At 39.6% G+C, this 17,790-nt stretch overlaps 1 protein-coding gene across 3 annotated transcripts in view; it reads left to right on the forward strand.

Moving 5' to 3' along the window:
- The window catches only part of Homer1 (homer scaffold protein 1), a 101,233-nt gene that overhangs the window by 71,636 nt on the left and 11,807 nt on the right, over nucleotides 1-17,790 (forward strand). For 2 of the 3 annotated variants that reach the window (XM_051172531.1, XM_051172530.1), the window contains exons 6-8: nucleotides 11,242-11,277; nucleotides 12,386-12,542; nucleotides 16,732-16,842. In XM_051172531.1, the coding sequence (XP_051028488.1) occupies nucleotides 11,242-11,277; nucleotides 12,386-12,542; nucleotides 16,732-16,842 (304 nt within the window). The remainder of the gene's footprint in view (nucleotides 1-11,241; nucleotides 11,278-12,385; nucleotides 12,543-16,731; nucleotides 16,843-17,790) is intronic. The other variant, XM_051172532.1, reaches the window with a different exon arrangement.

The following is a 17,790-nucleotide window of genomic DNA, read 5'->3' on the forward strand; positions in this document are numbered from 1 at the left end:
TAAGGCTGCTGATTACATCACATCAGAAGCCAGCAGTCAGAGAAAGCCCAGGCTCAACTCCTGGACCTAACCCTGTATGTGCCCCTTCTCAGCAATCTGCTTTCTCTAGCTTTGTTCCACCTCCTCAAGGTTCCCAAGGCAGAAACACCAGCTGCACACCAAGTGTACAAATATGTGAGCCCACGGGGAGCAGTGTGAGTTCAAACCAAAGCGTTCCACACCTGGCTCAGGACGATCTCCTAATGCAAAATGCACTCAGTTCAACTTCTGAAGTTTCTGTCCTTGTTAAGTTCCAACACTGCAAAGGTCTATAGTCTCTGCTGAGACTCAAGGCGGATTCTTAGCTGTGAGCCCCTGCAAAATAAACAAGTTCCCAGCTAGGAATATACAGTGGCGCAGAGTAAACACTGCCACTCTAAAAAGGAAGACTCACACCCAGGAAGACCAAGCACCAGCAGGGCAGACACCAAACCCTGCAGCTCTTCATCAGACATGTGCAGCTGCTTGTAATGGCGTCTTGGCTCCCAGCAGACATTGCAGCATGTTCTTTCCTTCTGAGATGCAAATTGTAGAGTTCAGTAGCACAGCACCTGCCTAGCACACTTGAGTCCCTGGGTTCTGTCTCCAGCAAACTTAAGATAAATATCTGGTTGAAAGTAAGTCATCAGTTATCCCAGGGACACACAGTAAGGCATGTATTCCAGTAGGCTGTTTATATGGGTGAATACAGTGTGCGACAGAAGCTTCTCATAGGCTTGGAGTGTGTTTTTGGGGGGAGGCAAATGCTTTTTTTGAAAGGTGTTAAATTAACCCCTGAGTCTGTGCTTAGAAGTAAGCTCCTAGTTTAACCTCAGCCCTCATTTGTCCATAGAAAGCAGCCTAGGAGCAGTGATGGAAATAAACAGCACTGTGGGCAGCCTGCATTCAAATGTATTATGAAACTCATTCTTTCTTTCGTTATAACTATCAGCATACTATGCAGTTCATTTCCACAATATAAAGATTCCAAACTATTCAAGAATCTCATCCAGGGGCTGGAAAGAGAGCCCAGGTTAAAAGCGCTGACTGCTCTTCCTAAGGGCCCAGGTTCAATTTCCTGCACCCACATGATGGCTTATAACAGTCTGTGACTCCCAATTTCCAAGGGATTCAGCACCCTCTTCTGGCCTTCTTAGCAACAAGTACACAGACATTCATGCAGGCAAAACACCCATACACGTAAATTAACTTCAAAAAAAATTTTTTTTACCTCAGCTCTAATATTTTTTATTTTGACTGGCATATTCTGATTTCACCAATGTTTAGTAATTCATATTTTAAACTCATTGCAAAGTAGAATTTTTTTCAGTGATTTCTGCATGGCATTCTTTCTCAGCACCCTGTCATGGGACTGCACACAGCCAATTATAGATTATCTTTCAGGCAGTGAAGCAAAGGGAGCATGTGAAAAAGAAAAGTTGCAGCTCAGTGAAAGAAACAGTCAAGCAGGTGCCTCATGCAAGTCCCAGCCGTTCAGTGTATCTGGAAGTTAGTTCTCGTCAGCCTTTGCATATGCATAGTCTGTGTTAGGTCAAACTCATACTAATGGAATTTAGTTGTAATGTGATGATGTCATATAAAAATTCGTTCAAAAGGAAGGGTGGTGACACACACCTTTAATCCTAGCACTTACAAGGCAGAGTGTGGATCTCAGAGATTGAGGCCAGGTCAGCAAGGGCTACACAGTGAGACGCTATCTCAAATACAGACAAACAAACAGAAGTTCTTTAAGAAGTCACAGGTTACTCAGGCTTGTTTAGATTAAGGAAGACAGCTTTTGTGATGGTGTGCTGGCTTGTCACTGTCACTGAAAGGAGAAAACATTCTCACTGGCCCGTTTCAGTTGTATCATTATCCTGCAGCTGAAATACTGGCTCTTGCTGAACTAACTTGGGGGGGAAGGTGTGAAACCAGTGTGACTCCATCACCTGGGAGAGTAAAGTGGGCTCTCTGGGTTATAGAGGCCTTTGCTGCTGTCCAGGCTCACTGAGGAGGCTTTAGAAGGTGAACTAAGCTGTTACTAATTCTCTGTCATCTCCCCTTAGGGTCATTTGCATAGTTCCTTTGATCAGTGCCCTTATCTTTGCATATTATTTACATAGCTTAAATAAATACTAACAGTTGGAGATAATGACTCTGCCTTAAACAACAACAGAAGCAAACTTTTGTTCATGCCATCGCTGAAGCATTAAATAGTTTTGTCATGTGATTATAGCCTCTTTAAAAAAAAATTAAGCTGTAAAATTTTCTGATTCTGAGTACCAGATAATGGCCATTAAAAATATTGATCACTACTAGTCTCTAAAAGATGAAAAGTTTTCATGGCAAAATATTGGGAAACAGATTTTACCATAAAATATCCATTTTCTTCCACCCAACTATGGATGGCTTTGGCAAAACCTCTATTAATGCTGTCTTTTCAATTCTTTGAATACCTAGAGTGATTTCTGCTTTTAATGTTTTTCTCCAACAATACTTAATGGCATGCCAAGCAGTTTTTACAGTGTTTTTTTCTCATGTGACCATCATTGCAAGGAAATGTATTTTCAAGTCCTTTGAAAGCTAAATTAGCATATAGTTAAAATATTTATCTTGGATAGGTTATGATTGTAATTTTATAATCTAGCAAACGAGAGGACAGGCTTGAATTTATTTGACCTCATTTCTCACAAAAGATAGGTGCATATTCATAAGACTTGAAAGAAGCATTATTTTTCACTAAATAGATAAGACTCGTGTCATGAGGACGTCCTCAGTGGGGAATGCTGGGAAAAGAAAGCTCTTAGTAAATGGTTAGTTGTTTTTGTTCTTGTTGGTCTGTTTTCAAAAGGGAAATCAACATAAACACTGGCTTGTATTAAGATAATGGTCTTGTAATTTGTAATGCGTATTATCAGCATGGGCTGGATCTCCTTCAGTTCACTACACGTTACCAGTGACTCTGCTGAGCAGCTGCCTTCTTTTGTTTATTTTTATTTATTTATTTATTTATTTATTTTTGTGTATGTTGGTGTTTTGCCTGTATGTGTGAGGGAGTCAGATCCCCTGGAACAGGAGTTACAGCCAGTGTGAGCTGCCATGTGGGTGCTGGCAACTGAACCCGGGTCCTCTGGAAGAGCAGCAGTGCTCTTAACTGCTGAGGCATCTCTCTAGCCCTGCTGCCATCTTTTCGATGGCCCCAGTCCTCTAAATTTGCTGATACAAGAAAACTATTTCTATGTTAAGGTATTTAAAATACCTATTTAAAAATTGCGTGTTTTACAAGTAAACATGATCGAGAAGGAATTTAGTACCCACATCTGGTTCCTTACAGAAATTAGACTGTTGTAAATTTTCAGTAGGAATCTCTATTGGCTTTAACACTCGCTATTAGCAGCCAGCAGTGAGAATGGAAAGTGGCCATGAAACCTGGACTTCTGTGGTCCTTCAGGTGTATGTCTTTCCTCAGCCACAACATTAAGACAGAAAGCAGCAACCGCAGGGAGCCAGGCAAGGCGTGTAGAGATATGGCACACGTCTGTAGTACATCTCAAGTAAGATAGACTCAGGTTGTTTATACCACACAGAGCACAGTTATGGGACCCAGGACATTTGAGAGCCATTGTGACTCCCTGCATCTTAGTAACAACAGAGCTTTTGTCCTCTGCAAAATCTAATGGGAAGCTGTGCAGCGGTGCTGTTTCATGAGCTAAACACAATGAAATCAGGTTCAGGTCTCCCTTTCTCCATCAGAACTCAGCCATAGGCAGTGCTCAGACAGGGATTTCTGTTTATGTAGTTTTGTACTCCTTCATTAGCTTGCTAAATTCATTGAGATTACACCAATGGCTTAGACTTGTCACAAATAATATATTTACAATACCAAGGAAGTGAGCTTAAGTAATTAAGTGAGTACCTGTTGTTGATTTGACTTAAATTACAGTTTCAGTCATTTACATCATTGATCAAAAAGAGTCCCTTTAAAATATTTAATATTACATCTCTAGCTTTTTCTTAGCTCACTGAGATACTTTTAAGATTTTTTTATTGCTTATTGATGTAGAGGAGCCCTAGTACCTGAGCACCGTCTATGTTTTTCACACAGACTGTGGAGACAGCTGTTATTAACCCTCGTTTTACAGATGAAATGCGGTGAGGCTGATGGATACCCCAAGACCCCGTAGCTAATGTTGGAGCCGGCAAGTTCCCACGCCTGTTGTCTCAGGAGGCAGTTCTTGCTCACTGTGTGTGTTCTTCACAGCCCATAAGTATTTATAACTTTCTTAAAGCCAGTGGTAGTTGACTTTCTTTATAGGAGCTAAGTAAATTTTGTGTTTTAGCTGATTTCTAAGATGCCTTTGATCATAAAACGAATACTGCATTTCACCAAGGAAAGGTACTATGAACTGTAACTATGATAGTTCTTTTAGACAGACAAAGATGTTAATACAGGCTGCTTTTATTAAAATTGTGTTTGGTTTATGTGCATGTAAGTGTGCCTGTGGTGTGTGTGGTACATGCACATGTGTGCATATAGAGACCAAACATTTACATTGTTTGTCTTCCTATTTTGTTTTCCAGCTACGCTTTTGACAGGGTTTTTCACTAAGCCAGGAACTCGCTTGGCTAGCTAGACTGGCTGACCAGGGAGCTCCCCTCAGTATCTGCCTGCCCAGCTTTGGGATTACAGGCTTGAGCAGCTGTGCCCAGCATTCTGCATTGCTGCTAGGGCTCCAAATTCAGGTGCTCATGCCAAGCACGGAGCTATATTCCCAGCCCACACAGACAGGAAATTTTTCTACATGTTGAGATATATTAACTGGTTTAAGGAGTTCTTGTAACTCCATCACGTCCAGAGTCTCACTCTAACGGTTCACTTCTCGGTGCTACGATTTATTTGTTTGAGGCAGCTTATTCCGTAACTCACCCTACTGCCTGGGCTGCCTTCGGACTTGTGGAAATCTTCCTGATTCAGCCTTCTGAGTACTGGGATTGGGGCAAAGGAACATAGGCTTATTTAAGGTCAGCTCGGGCTACATAGCAAGACCGTGACACTCCCACCCTGGGGTTGAGGGAAGAGCCTCCAAAGAAGCACCCGATTAATAACAGTAGGCTTTGAGTACTGAGGCAAGCTATGGGGTTATATGTAGTAACTAGTAACAGTAGGCTCCCCATTTAGAGTGGGAAGTAAAGAGCCAAGTAGCAGGCCAACTCAGATCAGGCAGTGCTATGTGTGTTTCCACTTAGAGCTCTGACTTCATTCTAGATACAGAGAAGTATACTGGCGCGCACAGCGGGCGGGTGGGTGGGGGCCGCTGTTTGTACCTTGTTCTTAAGGATTTTTGAAAAAGATCTAAATATCTTCTCAGTGCTGCATTATTAACATGGGTGGAGCATACAGGCAAAGAGTGACCATTTTAGAAATTCCAGTGACATATCCAGAGCCATGGAGGCCTGGGAGGACAACTGTCTTAGACCCTTCAAGTGACCATTCACACTGGCTTATTCAGAGGTCCGATAAGTACACTGTTCATATACCAGGCTCTCAGTTTTTGAAGTATTTTCTATTAACTTAATATGTTAATAAAGCTTAATACTTTCCTCCCAAAACGTTGACTTTAAATAAAGAGAAACTAAATTTGAAATTCTGCCTAAGGAAACTGGTGATAGTTTTGAAGTGACTGAAGCCAAGAGAAAACTGGCTGGCCCTTTCTGAAGGAAAACATTAAGGAGCAACCAAAAGCACCCACAAGAATCAATTATTTTTGCCTTATCCCAGCATTCAAATGTGAGATCATAGTAGTATTTCAGTGTCTCTGAATCATTGGACAGATTTGTCATCTTGGGCAGTTAAGGCATAACTTTCAAGATTGTTTCTATAAGAGGCCAGATCAGATCATCCCCAAGAGCACCCGCAGTGTTTTCATACTGGTGGAAACCAGACTCAGGGCCCTGCATATGCAAGGCAGGGAGCAATCTCCCCAATGCTGTTTTAATAAATATTTCTAAAATGTAAGATACTAACTTAAAATTACACTCTCAGAGATATACGTTACTACTAAATATCAGTCAAAGAGGGAAGAAGCCAGTATCTTAGAGCTGAAGATCAAGGAACATACTTTTCCCCCCAAAATTGGAAAGGATGTCAAAACATATTTATGCATGTAAGAATTAAACACATCCGAGATAACTTATTCATAGAACTTGCTTTAGTATGGCAACCTTTGGAATTTACAGAAGTTGAAATGCTTAAGTCATTCTAATAGAAGCATTCACATACTTGGTAGCCAAAGGAATATGTGTATAGCCACAGGGGGGAAACAAAGAAGATTGCTAGGCACAGATACTACATTGTATTTCACTGTGCTTTAGAAATAACGATGACCCAAGGAACAGCTCAAAGTAGAGGAAACAGGAATGTTCTCTGAATGACTCAGATTTACCCTGTGATAACATTCTGGCTAATAGGCAATTTTAAACCATGTATTCATTTGCCTTATAATCAGTATAAGAAAATGTAGATGCCAGGGGCTGGAGAATAGGCTCAGCAATTAAGAGCACTGGCTGCTCTTCAGAGGACCGTGGTTTGATTCTTAGCACCCACACGGTGTGTCTCCAGGGGATCCAACACCTTTTCTGCTTTCCTTTGGCACTGCATCTAAGTGGTACACAGACATGCATACATTTATACACACAAGGCAATAAAAATAAAGAAGAAAATGTAAAAGCATAAAAACTTAATACTGAACTGCTTCCTTACAGTACTCATTTCAGGCTACACCAGTCTTAGATCTAGTGTACTGTGGCTGTGTGTGTTGTACTATGCATAAAAAGTATCTGATGCCAAGGATTTTCATCAATATTTATTTTCTTATTTTAGTGTAATCATCTGTGTTTTGGAGGTTTGAAGAGTTTTTAAAAAGATACATAAAAATATTTTAGGCAATTTGACTGTCAGATCTAACTATGTTAGGACTCAAGGCATACAGAAATAAGTATATTAAGAGACTGTGTCCCTTCAACTTTTTCTATGCTATTTCTTGACCTTGCTTCGGTTTCTTAGAACCCCAAGGCACATGCTTTTTATGCTTTGTCTGTGCCACGTTTCTTTTGTATGTCCCTGCTGGTTTAACCCTCCTCCTCCGTCTGTTTCCTATCACTGTCTCTAACGGCCCGTACACCTCCTTCTCTTAACCTGCAGCACAGCCGGTCTGCTTCCTACCCACCCAGTCTCTTCCCATGCCAAGAAAGCAGGCGTCACAGAGCAGCTCTGAGAGAGTCCAACCAAGCTTAAGAAAGTTTCCTGTCCCTCCAGTTATTTGTCATCTTACAATCACAGAAAGAACTTGTAGAAAAGCTCATAGAAAACAGAAAAAAGCTCTTAGAAGCATTTTTCTACTTTTGGTAGTAAGATAACTTTATTAAAGGATCTATATACAGTGCCATTCCCCATTTCTAACATAAATTTGCACATTTTGATAGTTTCTACATTTGTAAAGTCAAAAACAGAAAGTTAAAAGGGTTCTCTATTCTAAAAAGTCCTCTGTGCTCTTTTGTAGTCAACCCCTTTCGGTAACTTGCTTTTCATTTTTCAAATCCGATAAACAGTACTCAGTGAAAAGTAACTCTATACTCCTGCCTCTCCTGACAGCGTTTCTATATTCCCTGGTCTTGCCTGTGGACCTCAAATCTGAGTGGGGACATACAGTATTTGTCTTTGGAGGCTGGGCTTTTGTATGTGATGATATCCTCAAGGTTCATCTGTGTCACAGTACATTTCAGAATTTCCTTCCATTACCTGTAATTGGATACTTCATTTTGTTGGTCCAGCCACCCGCTGGAGGACATTGAGTCCCCGAATACCTTTTGACTACTGTGACTAACCCTGTTATGAGCCTTTATGTGTTAAAATACTTACTTCTTCAACCCTCTATTACTAGTGTGTTAGGCAGTTTTGAGTTTTGTATTAATCTATGTTTTGTGGTCTCCTTTTTCTCCTTGTGTTTCAGTTTGGCTGATTTCTAATAATGTTGTGCAGTTATGTCAGATTCCCTGAACCTGTCAAAACACTCTTTATTTCTAACACTGTCACTTGGTTCTTGTTTGTTGGTTCCATTTCTCTGCTGAAATTCACAATTTGATTAAGCTTGATGTCTCCTTTTCTGGGAAGGCCACAGGTGGCCTTTTGCCTTCCTTGCTTAGTATGCTCTGCATCTCTGAGTAAGAACCTGTGCATTGCTTTCTCTTTTGACAGTGGCTTTGTTTATTGCTCATTGGCACACATTAGAACCTATTGAATGTTAAATATTGCATTAAAACAGCGGCAACTTATAGTTCATGTGTCTTTGTCTGTGAGGGGTTGGTTCTAGGACCCTTTGTCTAGAACATCTGTGGGTTCTCAAGCCCCTTATGTCAATCCAATAGTAGTGTGTGTGTGTGTGTGTGTGTGTGTGTGTGTGTGTGTGTAAAAACTTTGCACATTTAACTCTAGATGAAGTAGACTAATGCAGTATATATGCTATATAAATAGTTAACACTTTATTATTTAGGAAATAATAATAAGGAAGAGCCTGTTTATATTCAGTAAAGACAAAGTAACTTTTTGCTAATCTTTCTAGCCAGCGGTTGGTTGTGTCTACAGATATGTGGGACCTATAAATATGAAAGGCTAGCTACTATAATTCTTCCTATACTTGTGCGTGGCTCTTGTGTTAGCTTAGGAGTTGACTCACTCTACTCAGGGATAAACTACATTTTGATTTTGTATATACTTTCACCCCCCTCTAGTATTATCTCGTGCTTAGAATCAGTGCTGCCCTGCTGGAGAGACTTTTCCCTCAACTCTTGATACTGCCTTAGCTTTTGAGTTGTCTTATACTTTATCCTCTCCACAGTGGGAAGTTTCTGTCAGCAACACAATGACCTTCTAGTAGCTTCCAGTAGTTTTACCTATGCTGCTTCTAATCGAAGGTTGTGGTAAAGAGCTTGCAGGAAAGTGTAATACCTCTCCCCATGTATGCACTTCCAAGAGTCTTAGAAATGCTTTTGTTGTTGTTGTTGTTGTTGTTGTTGTTGCCTGGGATTAAAGAATCCCAGCCCTTGGGAGGCAGAGACAGGTGGATCTCTGAGTTCGTGGCCAGCCTGGTCTACATAGTAAGTTTCAAGACAACCAAGATTACCCAGAGAGACCCTGTCTCAAAAAACAAACAAATAAAAAAACAAAGACAAAAAACAAAAATAAATAAATACAAATAACAAAAAACTTTATTGCTTATAAGTATATAATATTCCACACATAAAATTGTATAATTTCTCTGTTGACATAGAGAATAAATATATTTACCTGGAGTTAACAATCGTATACTAGATATTTGGTGTTATATCTTAAACTTGAGCCTCCTTGAATCTAAATAACCAGAGAATTTGAAAATACTGGATGACCTGGCTAATCTATGTCAACACAACACAAGCAAGAGTCATCTGAAAGGAGGGACTACAGTTAAGGAAATGCCTCCATAAGATCCAGCTGTCAGGCGTTTTCTTAGTGAACAGTGGGGGAGGGCCTAGCCAGTGTGGGCAAGGCCATCCCTGGGCTGATGGTCCTGGGTTCTATAAGAAAGCAGACTGGAGAGATGGCTCAGTGGTTAAGAGCACTGGCTGCTCATCCAACGGTCCCGAGTTAAATTCCCAGAAACCACATGGTGGCTCACTACCACCTTTAATGAGATCTGGTGCCTTCTTGTGGCAGGCAGGAACACATTCGGGCAAAATACTGTATAAATAATAAATCTTTAAAAAAGAAAGAAAGCAGATTGAACAGGTGATGGGAAGCAAGCCATTAAGCAGCCCCCTCCATGGCCTCTGCATCAGTTCCTGCTTCCAGGTTCCTGCCCTGCTTCAGTTCCTGTCCTGTCTTCCTTCAGTGATGGATTACAATGTGAAAGTATAAACCAAATAAACCCTTTCTTCCCCAACTTGCTTTTGGTTGTGGTGTTTCATCCAAACACTAGAAATCCTAAGTACATTGGTCATATGAGTTGGGTTCACTCACCCAAGCATCTCATTTAAACCCTATTCTCTAGAAACCTTTCTCTAAATACAGTCAAACTGTGATGCTCTAAGAGTTAGGACTTAGATTTAGGTTGTGGGTATACCACTGACCCCATAACAAAAGACATTGAAAACTTTGTTCAATAGATTCTGCAGGATGACAGTCCGGTAGCGCCCTCTGCTATGGCTAAATGTTCTGTGTCCCTGCTAACCACTACTCATGTGTGGCTTGTGGCTATTGATTGTATGAAGTGTGTCTGTGTAGCTAAAAAGTGAATTTTTAACTTTATTAATATTGAGCAGTTTAAATAGCCACATGCAGCGAGCTAATGGCTGACATTTGAGTAGTGCTTGACTAGCTTTTTTAATTAACATGTAAAAAATGGAGCATCAATATAGTTAGGAGACTAGTCCAGTATCACAGACATAATAAATGAAATACATAGACATATCAAATTCTTAATGGATTTTCTACCAATGGAATACAAAATAAAACTGAGAAAATAGCATATTAAAATGCCCTCATTCTTTCTCTATAAGCACGGTGTAGTTCATCTTTAGGATGATATTGTTTTTTGACAAGTAGATTTTAGAAATGTCTGTAAAGTAATTTTCATTTTTAATTTTACATGTTTGATATTTGCTTATAGCACATTTTAAAATTAGTTCAATATGATTTCAGTTATCAGATTGAAGAGTCCGTGTAAATGAAGCACTTTTGGGGCAAACTCTTAGGTGGTTTTAATAAAAACTGACTCATTTAGAGAAGGTGAATAGTTATATTTTTCCTCAGAAAACCTAAATCTAAAATGTCATTCCACAAAGGAAGAATTTGAAAAGAGCTGCTTTTTTGAGAATAAAAATAGTTTGCTAAATTGATGGCTTCATTTGTTGCTTCATTCTGCCCTTACTGTTTGATGAGACACTGTTAACTGGTAAACTCTAGGAACACGTAAGACTCATTTTCTGTTTACAGAGAAGTTACTCAAACTGCAGTGTCGCGCCCCCCACCCCCACCCCCGCCCCATATACCCTTTACCTGGTATTCCTTAATTAATGTCTTGCATGACTGTAATATAGCCAGACTTTGGAATCAGCACTGCTGCAACAGTATCAGCTCAGTCTTTGTTTTTCACTAACGGTCCTTTCTTTTCTTTGTTTCTTCTTTGGCAGTGCTGGGGATCGAACCCAGGGCCTCTCTCATGCTAGGCAAGTGCCTTACCACTAAACTACACCTGCACTCCCAATCTTCCTGTTTTGTTTTGGAACCTACTGGAGGGTTCTACAGTGTGTTTCCTCCTCTGTTCTCAGCCTCAGTCTTTTATTCATATTTTAAAATTATTTTGATAAGTTATTTTGAAATATGTTCTTAAATTTGGGATTATATGAGGGTTGTTTTTTTTCCCCTTTCTTTATTTGATTAACATTTTGAGTCTGTTTGCTTTTCCTAAGTCTGTCACTGGAAATGCTCTCCTGTCCTTCTCTGTCCTATCAGGGGATTGTGGTGTGGATATATCTTAAAACCGGCATTAAGCTTTAGAAATTTCGATGTTAGAAACTACATTTTCTGATGTATTAAAATTACTATAAATATCAGTTCATGAAAGCATTTGCCTTGTGATACAAACTGATACTGGACATAAAACCATCGAGTAAAGAAAGCTGTAAAAGGCATCACTGCTTAATGGGATGGAGTTAGTAGAATTTGAGTAACTGGAATAAACTTCAGTAATAAAAGAAACCATCATTTTCTTTTAAACAAGATGATTCTCCATTGGAAAGTTAACAAAGTAATTATCAAGAGAGGGGTGTTCCCAATGGATACAATTACTTTTGTAATAGAAGTTACTGGAACCAACTTTTTGGTCTAGCCTATCATATGAAATCATTTTATTATAACTATTATAATAAACTTTTTATTTGAGCATTTAAAAATTCTGACTATAAAGATACAAATCAGTAATTTAAAAAAATACTACACTACCTGTTTCAACCTTATTGTCATGTGAGCATTCTCATGTGTCCCACTGAGGAGTGAAACTCTAGTGGACTTTGGTTCCCTATAGAACTAAGTCTGTACGTCCCCATAGTGTGTTGTTCGTTATTTTTGGCTCTGGGTATAATATTTATTAATATATCCCCATATCACATTCATCTGCTCTTCATTTCATGCTGAAGCACTTGTTTGCTTTTATTGTTTGGGGTTGTCTTTGAAAACATCCTTAGACTATAAGCCTGATAACAGAACTAAGTATTGTTGTACATTCAGAAACAGTACTCAGAGAAACAATAAAATATTCTCCTCATTTCATTTTAGTTCAGCAATCAGCAAACACTGGGAGGCTGAACTGGCTACCCTCAAAGGAAACAACGCCAAACTCACCGCGGCCTTGCTGGAGTCCACTGCCAACGTGAAGCAATGGAAACAACAGCTTGCCGCCTATCAGGAGGAAGCAGAGCGCCTGCACAAGCGGGTAGGGACCAGACCGGGCTGCGAAGGGAAACCTGTGTGGCCGTGCAGCACATGCACACCTCCTGGGGAATTCTTTGTTATCAGAAGATATATATGAGCTCAGTTTCACGTCTTACTGGGTCAAGAAAAGTATTTCTCAGAGTTAATGAGAATGAAAATTATACAGGTTTTGAAAACAAATGAACTGATTCTAGTTTCAGCTGTGCCACATTAGCTGTGTGCCCTTTGGGAACTTTTCCCTTTCAGCTCAGTACATTTAACCTACAACATGGGAATAATAAATGTTCTTTACAGTTTCTTGAAAATAAACTGAGATGCTTAACTGACAATTATACTAAGTTAAAAATCCGTTTTCTAATTGTAATAAGTTAAAAATGCGATGGTGGTGTGTGCCTTTAATCCTAACACTCTGGATGCAGAGGTGGATGGATCTCTTTGAGTTCCTGGATAACCAGGTCTACTGAGCAAGTTTCAGAACAGCCAGAATTACACAGAGAAACCCTGTCTTTAAAATACAAAAACAAAACAACAGCAACAAAATACATTTTCTGCCTTTGCACAAGAGTGCTTAAAGAAAAAAAAAAAAGAGTGCTTAAAGATAATCCTAAGTACTATGGCAGGAAGATTTCTTAGGTTCAGGAGTTCAAAACCAGCCTGAGCAACATAGTAGCAAGACCCCTTTATCAAAAAACAAAAACAAACAAGCAAACAAACAAACAAAAACCCAGCCTTCTATACAATTCCTATGAATTGAGTGTTTAAATTGCATGTAGTTATATAGCTCAGTGAGTTGCAGTTAGTCAGTGAACCTTTTTTTTTAATCCTACTTTTGTTTTAGTGAAGAACAATTTGAAAACTATGGATAATTTTTTTTATAAAAATCAGTAGTAACATTAGAGATTTGAAATAGAAAATCAGAAATCCCAGTGCTACTAATATCAGCAACCAAACAGATTCTTAAAATGTCTTTGTATTGGAAACATAGAAATGCATTTACCGATAGGGAGCAGATGTCACCAGTGTTCCTTTTTCAAAAGGAAACCAAGCAAGTGAGGTTGGAGGGTAGTCGGGATGGGCTGGGTGACAGCGGTGTTGAGCCTGTAGTAGAGCCAGGGAGGCAGAGATATACATAGGAAAGGAGGAGAGCCTCGAGGACACAGCAGACACAGCTTCCCCTGTGCATAACAATTAACTTTCAAGTTTACAAGATGAAAGGTTATGGAGCCAGCTGGGTGTGGTGGTGCACGCATGTAATCCCACCACTCAGGAAGGCAGAGGCAGGTGGATCTCTGTGACTTCAAGGCCATCCTGCTCTACACAGTGAGTCCAGAACAGCCAAGGTTATACAGAGAAACCCTGTCTCAAAAAACAGAAAGAAAGGGGGACAGGGGAAGGGAAGGAAGGAAAGAAAGGTAAAGTTGTGGAACTCTTTATAATACACAAGTATACTTAATGATAATAAGTTAATTTTTGTAATTTTTTTAATCATAGTTAATACCTAACATGACAAATGGTGGTGATTAATATCCATTGAAGATCTATAATGTTCCCTTACTGTGTGATCCTTTTCCAGAAAGAATTTTTGTAGCAACTAGTTGAATTGAACGTTAAAGAATTTATAAAAAGAAGTTCACGTCTGTAATCCTCACACTTGAGAAGCGAGGCAGGGATCTGCGGATCCAAGTAAAACCATCTGCAGCCTTTGTTTAGTAGAGTCTGCACTATCTAGTGCTTTCATTCTGCAGACCTAGCTTGCCATCACTTCCTTGTAGCCTGTATCAGTTCTTTTAGAATTTTTTGTGCTGTGGGTATCCTGGCAACAAGTTATCTCAGCTTTGCTTTAGAGTTTTATCTTGGCTACTTGTTTCCCTGTTTTTCCAGATGCACAGAGATTTTTAGATATATATTGGACATTATAAGTGGAATTTTATAAAGTTTTCTGGTTCCTTTGAAGAGTGTTGGGGTTTTTTCCCCATTATTATTATCATTAGCAGGCAGAAAATCCCTTAATTTGTGAAACTGTGAATTTATGTACCAATAGATTTAGTTTATTTCAGTTTTCTCCTAATCTCTTAGTCTAGTTCCAGGCCGTGTTCAGCTGTAAGGCGTGGCCCTCTTGAGGTTTGACTGGAAAGCTTGAAGTGTTTTCAGGGTCGTGTTTATTTGACAAGATTTCAAACGGCCTTCTCTATGCCAGTCCTTCCAGTGTCCAGCTTTTCTCCACCCGCACTCACACACACACACACACACACACACACACACACACACACACACACTGTGCAAGCTCAGCAGTGGAGTCCACTAAATATTTGTGTGAGTTCTGTTGCTTTTCATTTAATTCCCCTAGTTTCTCGATCTTCCAAAATGTGTGGACTGCTCAGGAAAATCAAGCTCCAGGTTTCAGCTTGAATCTATCAAGCAGCCATACTGGCAGAGATCTGTGGAGATAGAGATTTATACACAGAGATGTGTAAATCATAGACACGTAACATGACTGCTTTCCATAGTTGGTTGTTTGGGGGTTGTTGTTATTGTTTGTTGTCTATTTTTTCCACAGTTTTTTTTTTTTTTAATCCGTGGGAAAGGTAACATTCCATTGTTACCAGTACTGAAATTCCCTTTAAGGAATTTTTAATCAAAGACAACTGATAAATATTAAAAAACAACTAAATGATTCATAAGATTTTTTTAAGAGTGTGTGTGTTTGTGTGTGCATGTATAGAATGTCTGCATGAGGTTGTGGGTGAGTTTGTTCCATGGATCCTGTGTTGAGGTTTTGGAGACTGAACTCAGCTTGTCAGGTTTGTGTGGCAGCTGCTTTTACATGCTGAGCTATCTTGCCAGCCCATTCCCAATTTTTTTTTTTTTTTTTTAAATTAGATGCTCCATTTTGTGAATAAGAGAGAAAAGAGAGGGTTCCAGCAGAAGGCATGGGCTTTCAGAAGATAGGTGCTGAGTTGAAAGTTGACTGCCTGCTAAGATCAGAGTGGTCCTCAAAGGGACACTCTAGTTAATTCAAGAATATACGCATGAGCAGGACTTATTCTTAGGACAAAGGGAGTTGCCTTCTGTTACAGTCAGAAGTGTACGTCTAGGCCAAAATAGATGTTTAGGTAGGTTGCAGCCAATGAATGAAAACCCTCGGATTTAACTTACGATTATGGTCTGGTAATACAGTCCAGAAGTGGTGCTTGCTTCACATGTACAAGGCCCTGGGCTCAATCCTCATTACTGAGAAGAAAAAGAAAAAAAGATATAATATTATAAAAAGCAACTGTTTCACTGTATGATTGTCATACAGTGAAAGATTAATTTGTTAGCAGTTTGAGAATCTCTAAGAAGAGTGACCAAGTTACAATTGACTGCACTGCCGAGTGTTGCATTTGTTCCGACCTAAGTAATAAAGGTCTATGCAAGGAAGTGTATTAGCGCTTATGTGGTAAGGAGGATAGATGTTGATGAAACACTTACAGAATGCAGAGGGGGACTTGCTATTTGGAATTTCAAGGCAAGTTTGCTTTATTCTAGTCAACCAGACTTGGAGAGTGTGGAGTGTGTCTTCTTGTACTCACTGGGGCTGGATGACTCTGAAGGGTACTAACCTTTTCCCTGTTACCTTATCATGGTGTCAAGTGCTCACTACAAACTATGCCACTTGTTGGCTCTTGGTAGGTTCTTAGTGACTGAAGAACTGTTATCTTTCCCAGAAGAGGCACAGTTGACATGAAGCCATTCTGATATGCAAGTTTTTAGGGTGTTTGAAAGCATATCTTGCCTTTTAGATTCTCTTGTATTTTGGAAATTTATTTGAAAAGTGCCCTTACTTCTACAAGCTAGTTTTGAAGACAGCAAATGGAGAAAGCAGTCAGTCAGATCTATACCTGTGTACATTTTATGGAAGACTTTTCTTACAGGAATTCTTTGTAGTAATTAATCACTTGTTTTCCCTTACCTATCTCTGACCAGCACATGAATAATCCATTGGCTCTAGCTTAGCTAATAATCCTTTGGTTTTTGCCACTTGCTTTAAATATTTATCTTTAAAGAATTTATTTTATGTGAGAATCTTAATAACTGTCTTTCATATAGTAATTCAGAATTCATTAACTTCTCAGGGGCCTACTCTGAGCTCAGCAGGAAACCTTCTGAAATTGCCACCCAATTTAATCTGTGCTCTCGTTTACCTGCAGGTCACTGAGCTGGAATGTGTTAGTAGTCAGGCAAATGCTGTGCACACGCACAAGGCGGAGCTGAATCAGACCGTGCAGGAACTGGAAGAGACACTGAAAGTAAAGGAAGAGGTAGGTCCCACTGCTCAGTCCTCCATGGTCACATGGCACTGTGTAAGCACAGCAAGACGGTCAGATCTAACGTGCTATCCAGAAGAAAGTGAGATTGTGGGCAACTTTTTCCTTCTTTTCTTTTCTTTCTTTTCTTTTCCTTTCCCTTTCTTTCTTTCTTTCTTTCTTTCTTTCTTTCTTTCTTTCTTTCTTTCTTTCAGTTTTTCCAGATGGGGTTTCTCTGTGTAGCCCTCACTGTCCTGGATTCACTCTGTAGACCAGACTGGCCTCAAACTCACATAGATTCGCCTGTCTCTGCCTCCTGAGCACTGGGATTACAGGCGCATGCCTTGTGGGCTTCTTTCTTAAGATAACTTTTATTGAATAGTATGAAGCTTGGTCCTGTCTTCCCCACTCCTGATCCTGTTGATATTATTCACTGTATTGAACTATGGTATTGCCTTTTTATGAGAGTTGAATTTATTTAATCAACATGAAACCATTAGAGATTAGATAAATTTTTACAAGTTGTTATTTTCTTTGGTTTTCTAGTCAAAAAGAGCTATTTTATATACTAAAGGAGAAATTGTTTATCTCAAGCTTGAAGCTGCTTAGCACTATGCTAAAGCCATCAGATTTCACCTGTTGATAAAAGTCATTCTGAACTAGGCATGTGGTGTGGCACCTGTAGTCCCAGGACTGCGGGCCTGAGGAGGAGGATCTTGAGTCTAAAGCCAGCTTTTGCTCCATAGTGAGTTCAAGGCATGGAGTACGGTATGAGACCCTGCCCCAACCAGGAAAGAAAAAAAGAAGCCCCATTCTGTGCCAGGCAACATCCTTATTAAAGTCACATATTTCCTCTGAAAGTCAATAAAGAGTATTTTTAAATTACTGTTTACTAAGAACTAGGAAAAAACTTCATGGAAAATTTAGATCTTCCCTCTCCTTATTATAAGTTGATTGTTGTTA

The sequence above is a fragment of the Acomys russatus genome, chromosome 30 (assembly GCF_903995435.1).
Source record: "Acomys russatus chromosome 30, mAcoRus1.1, whole genome shotgun sequence".
NCBI classification, from domain to species: domain Eukaryota; kingdom Metazoa; phylum Chordata; class Mammalia; order Rodentia; family Muridae; genus Acomys; species Acomys russatus.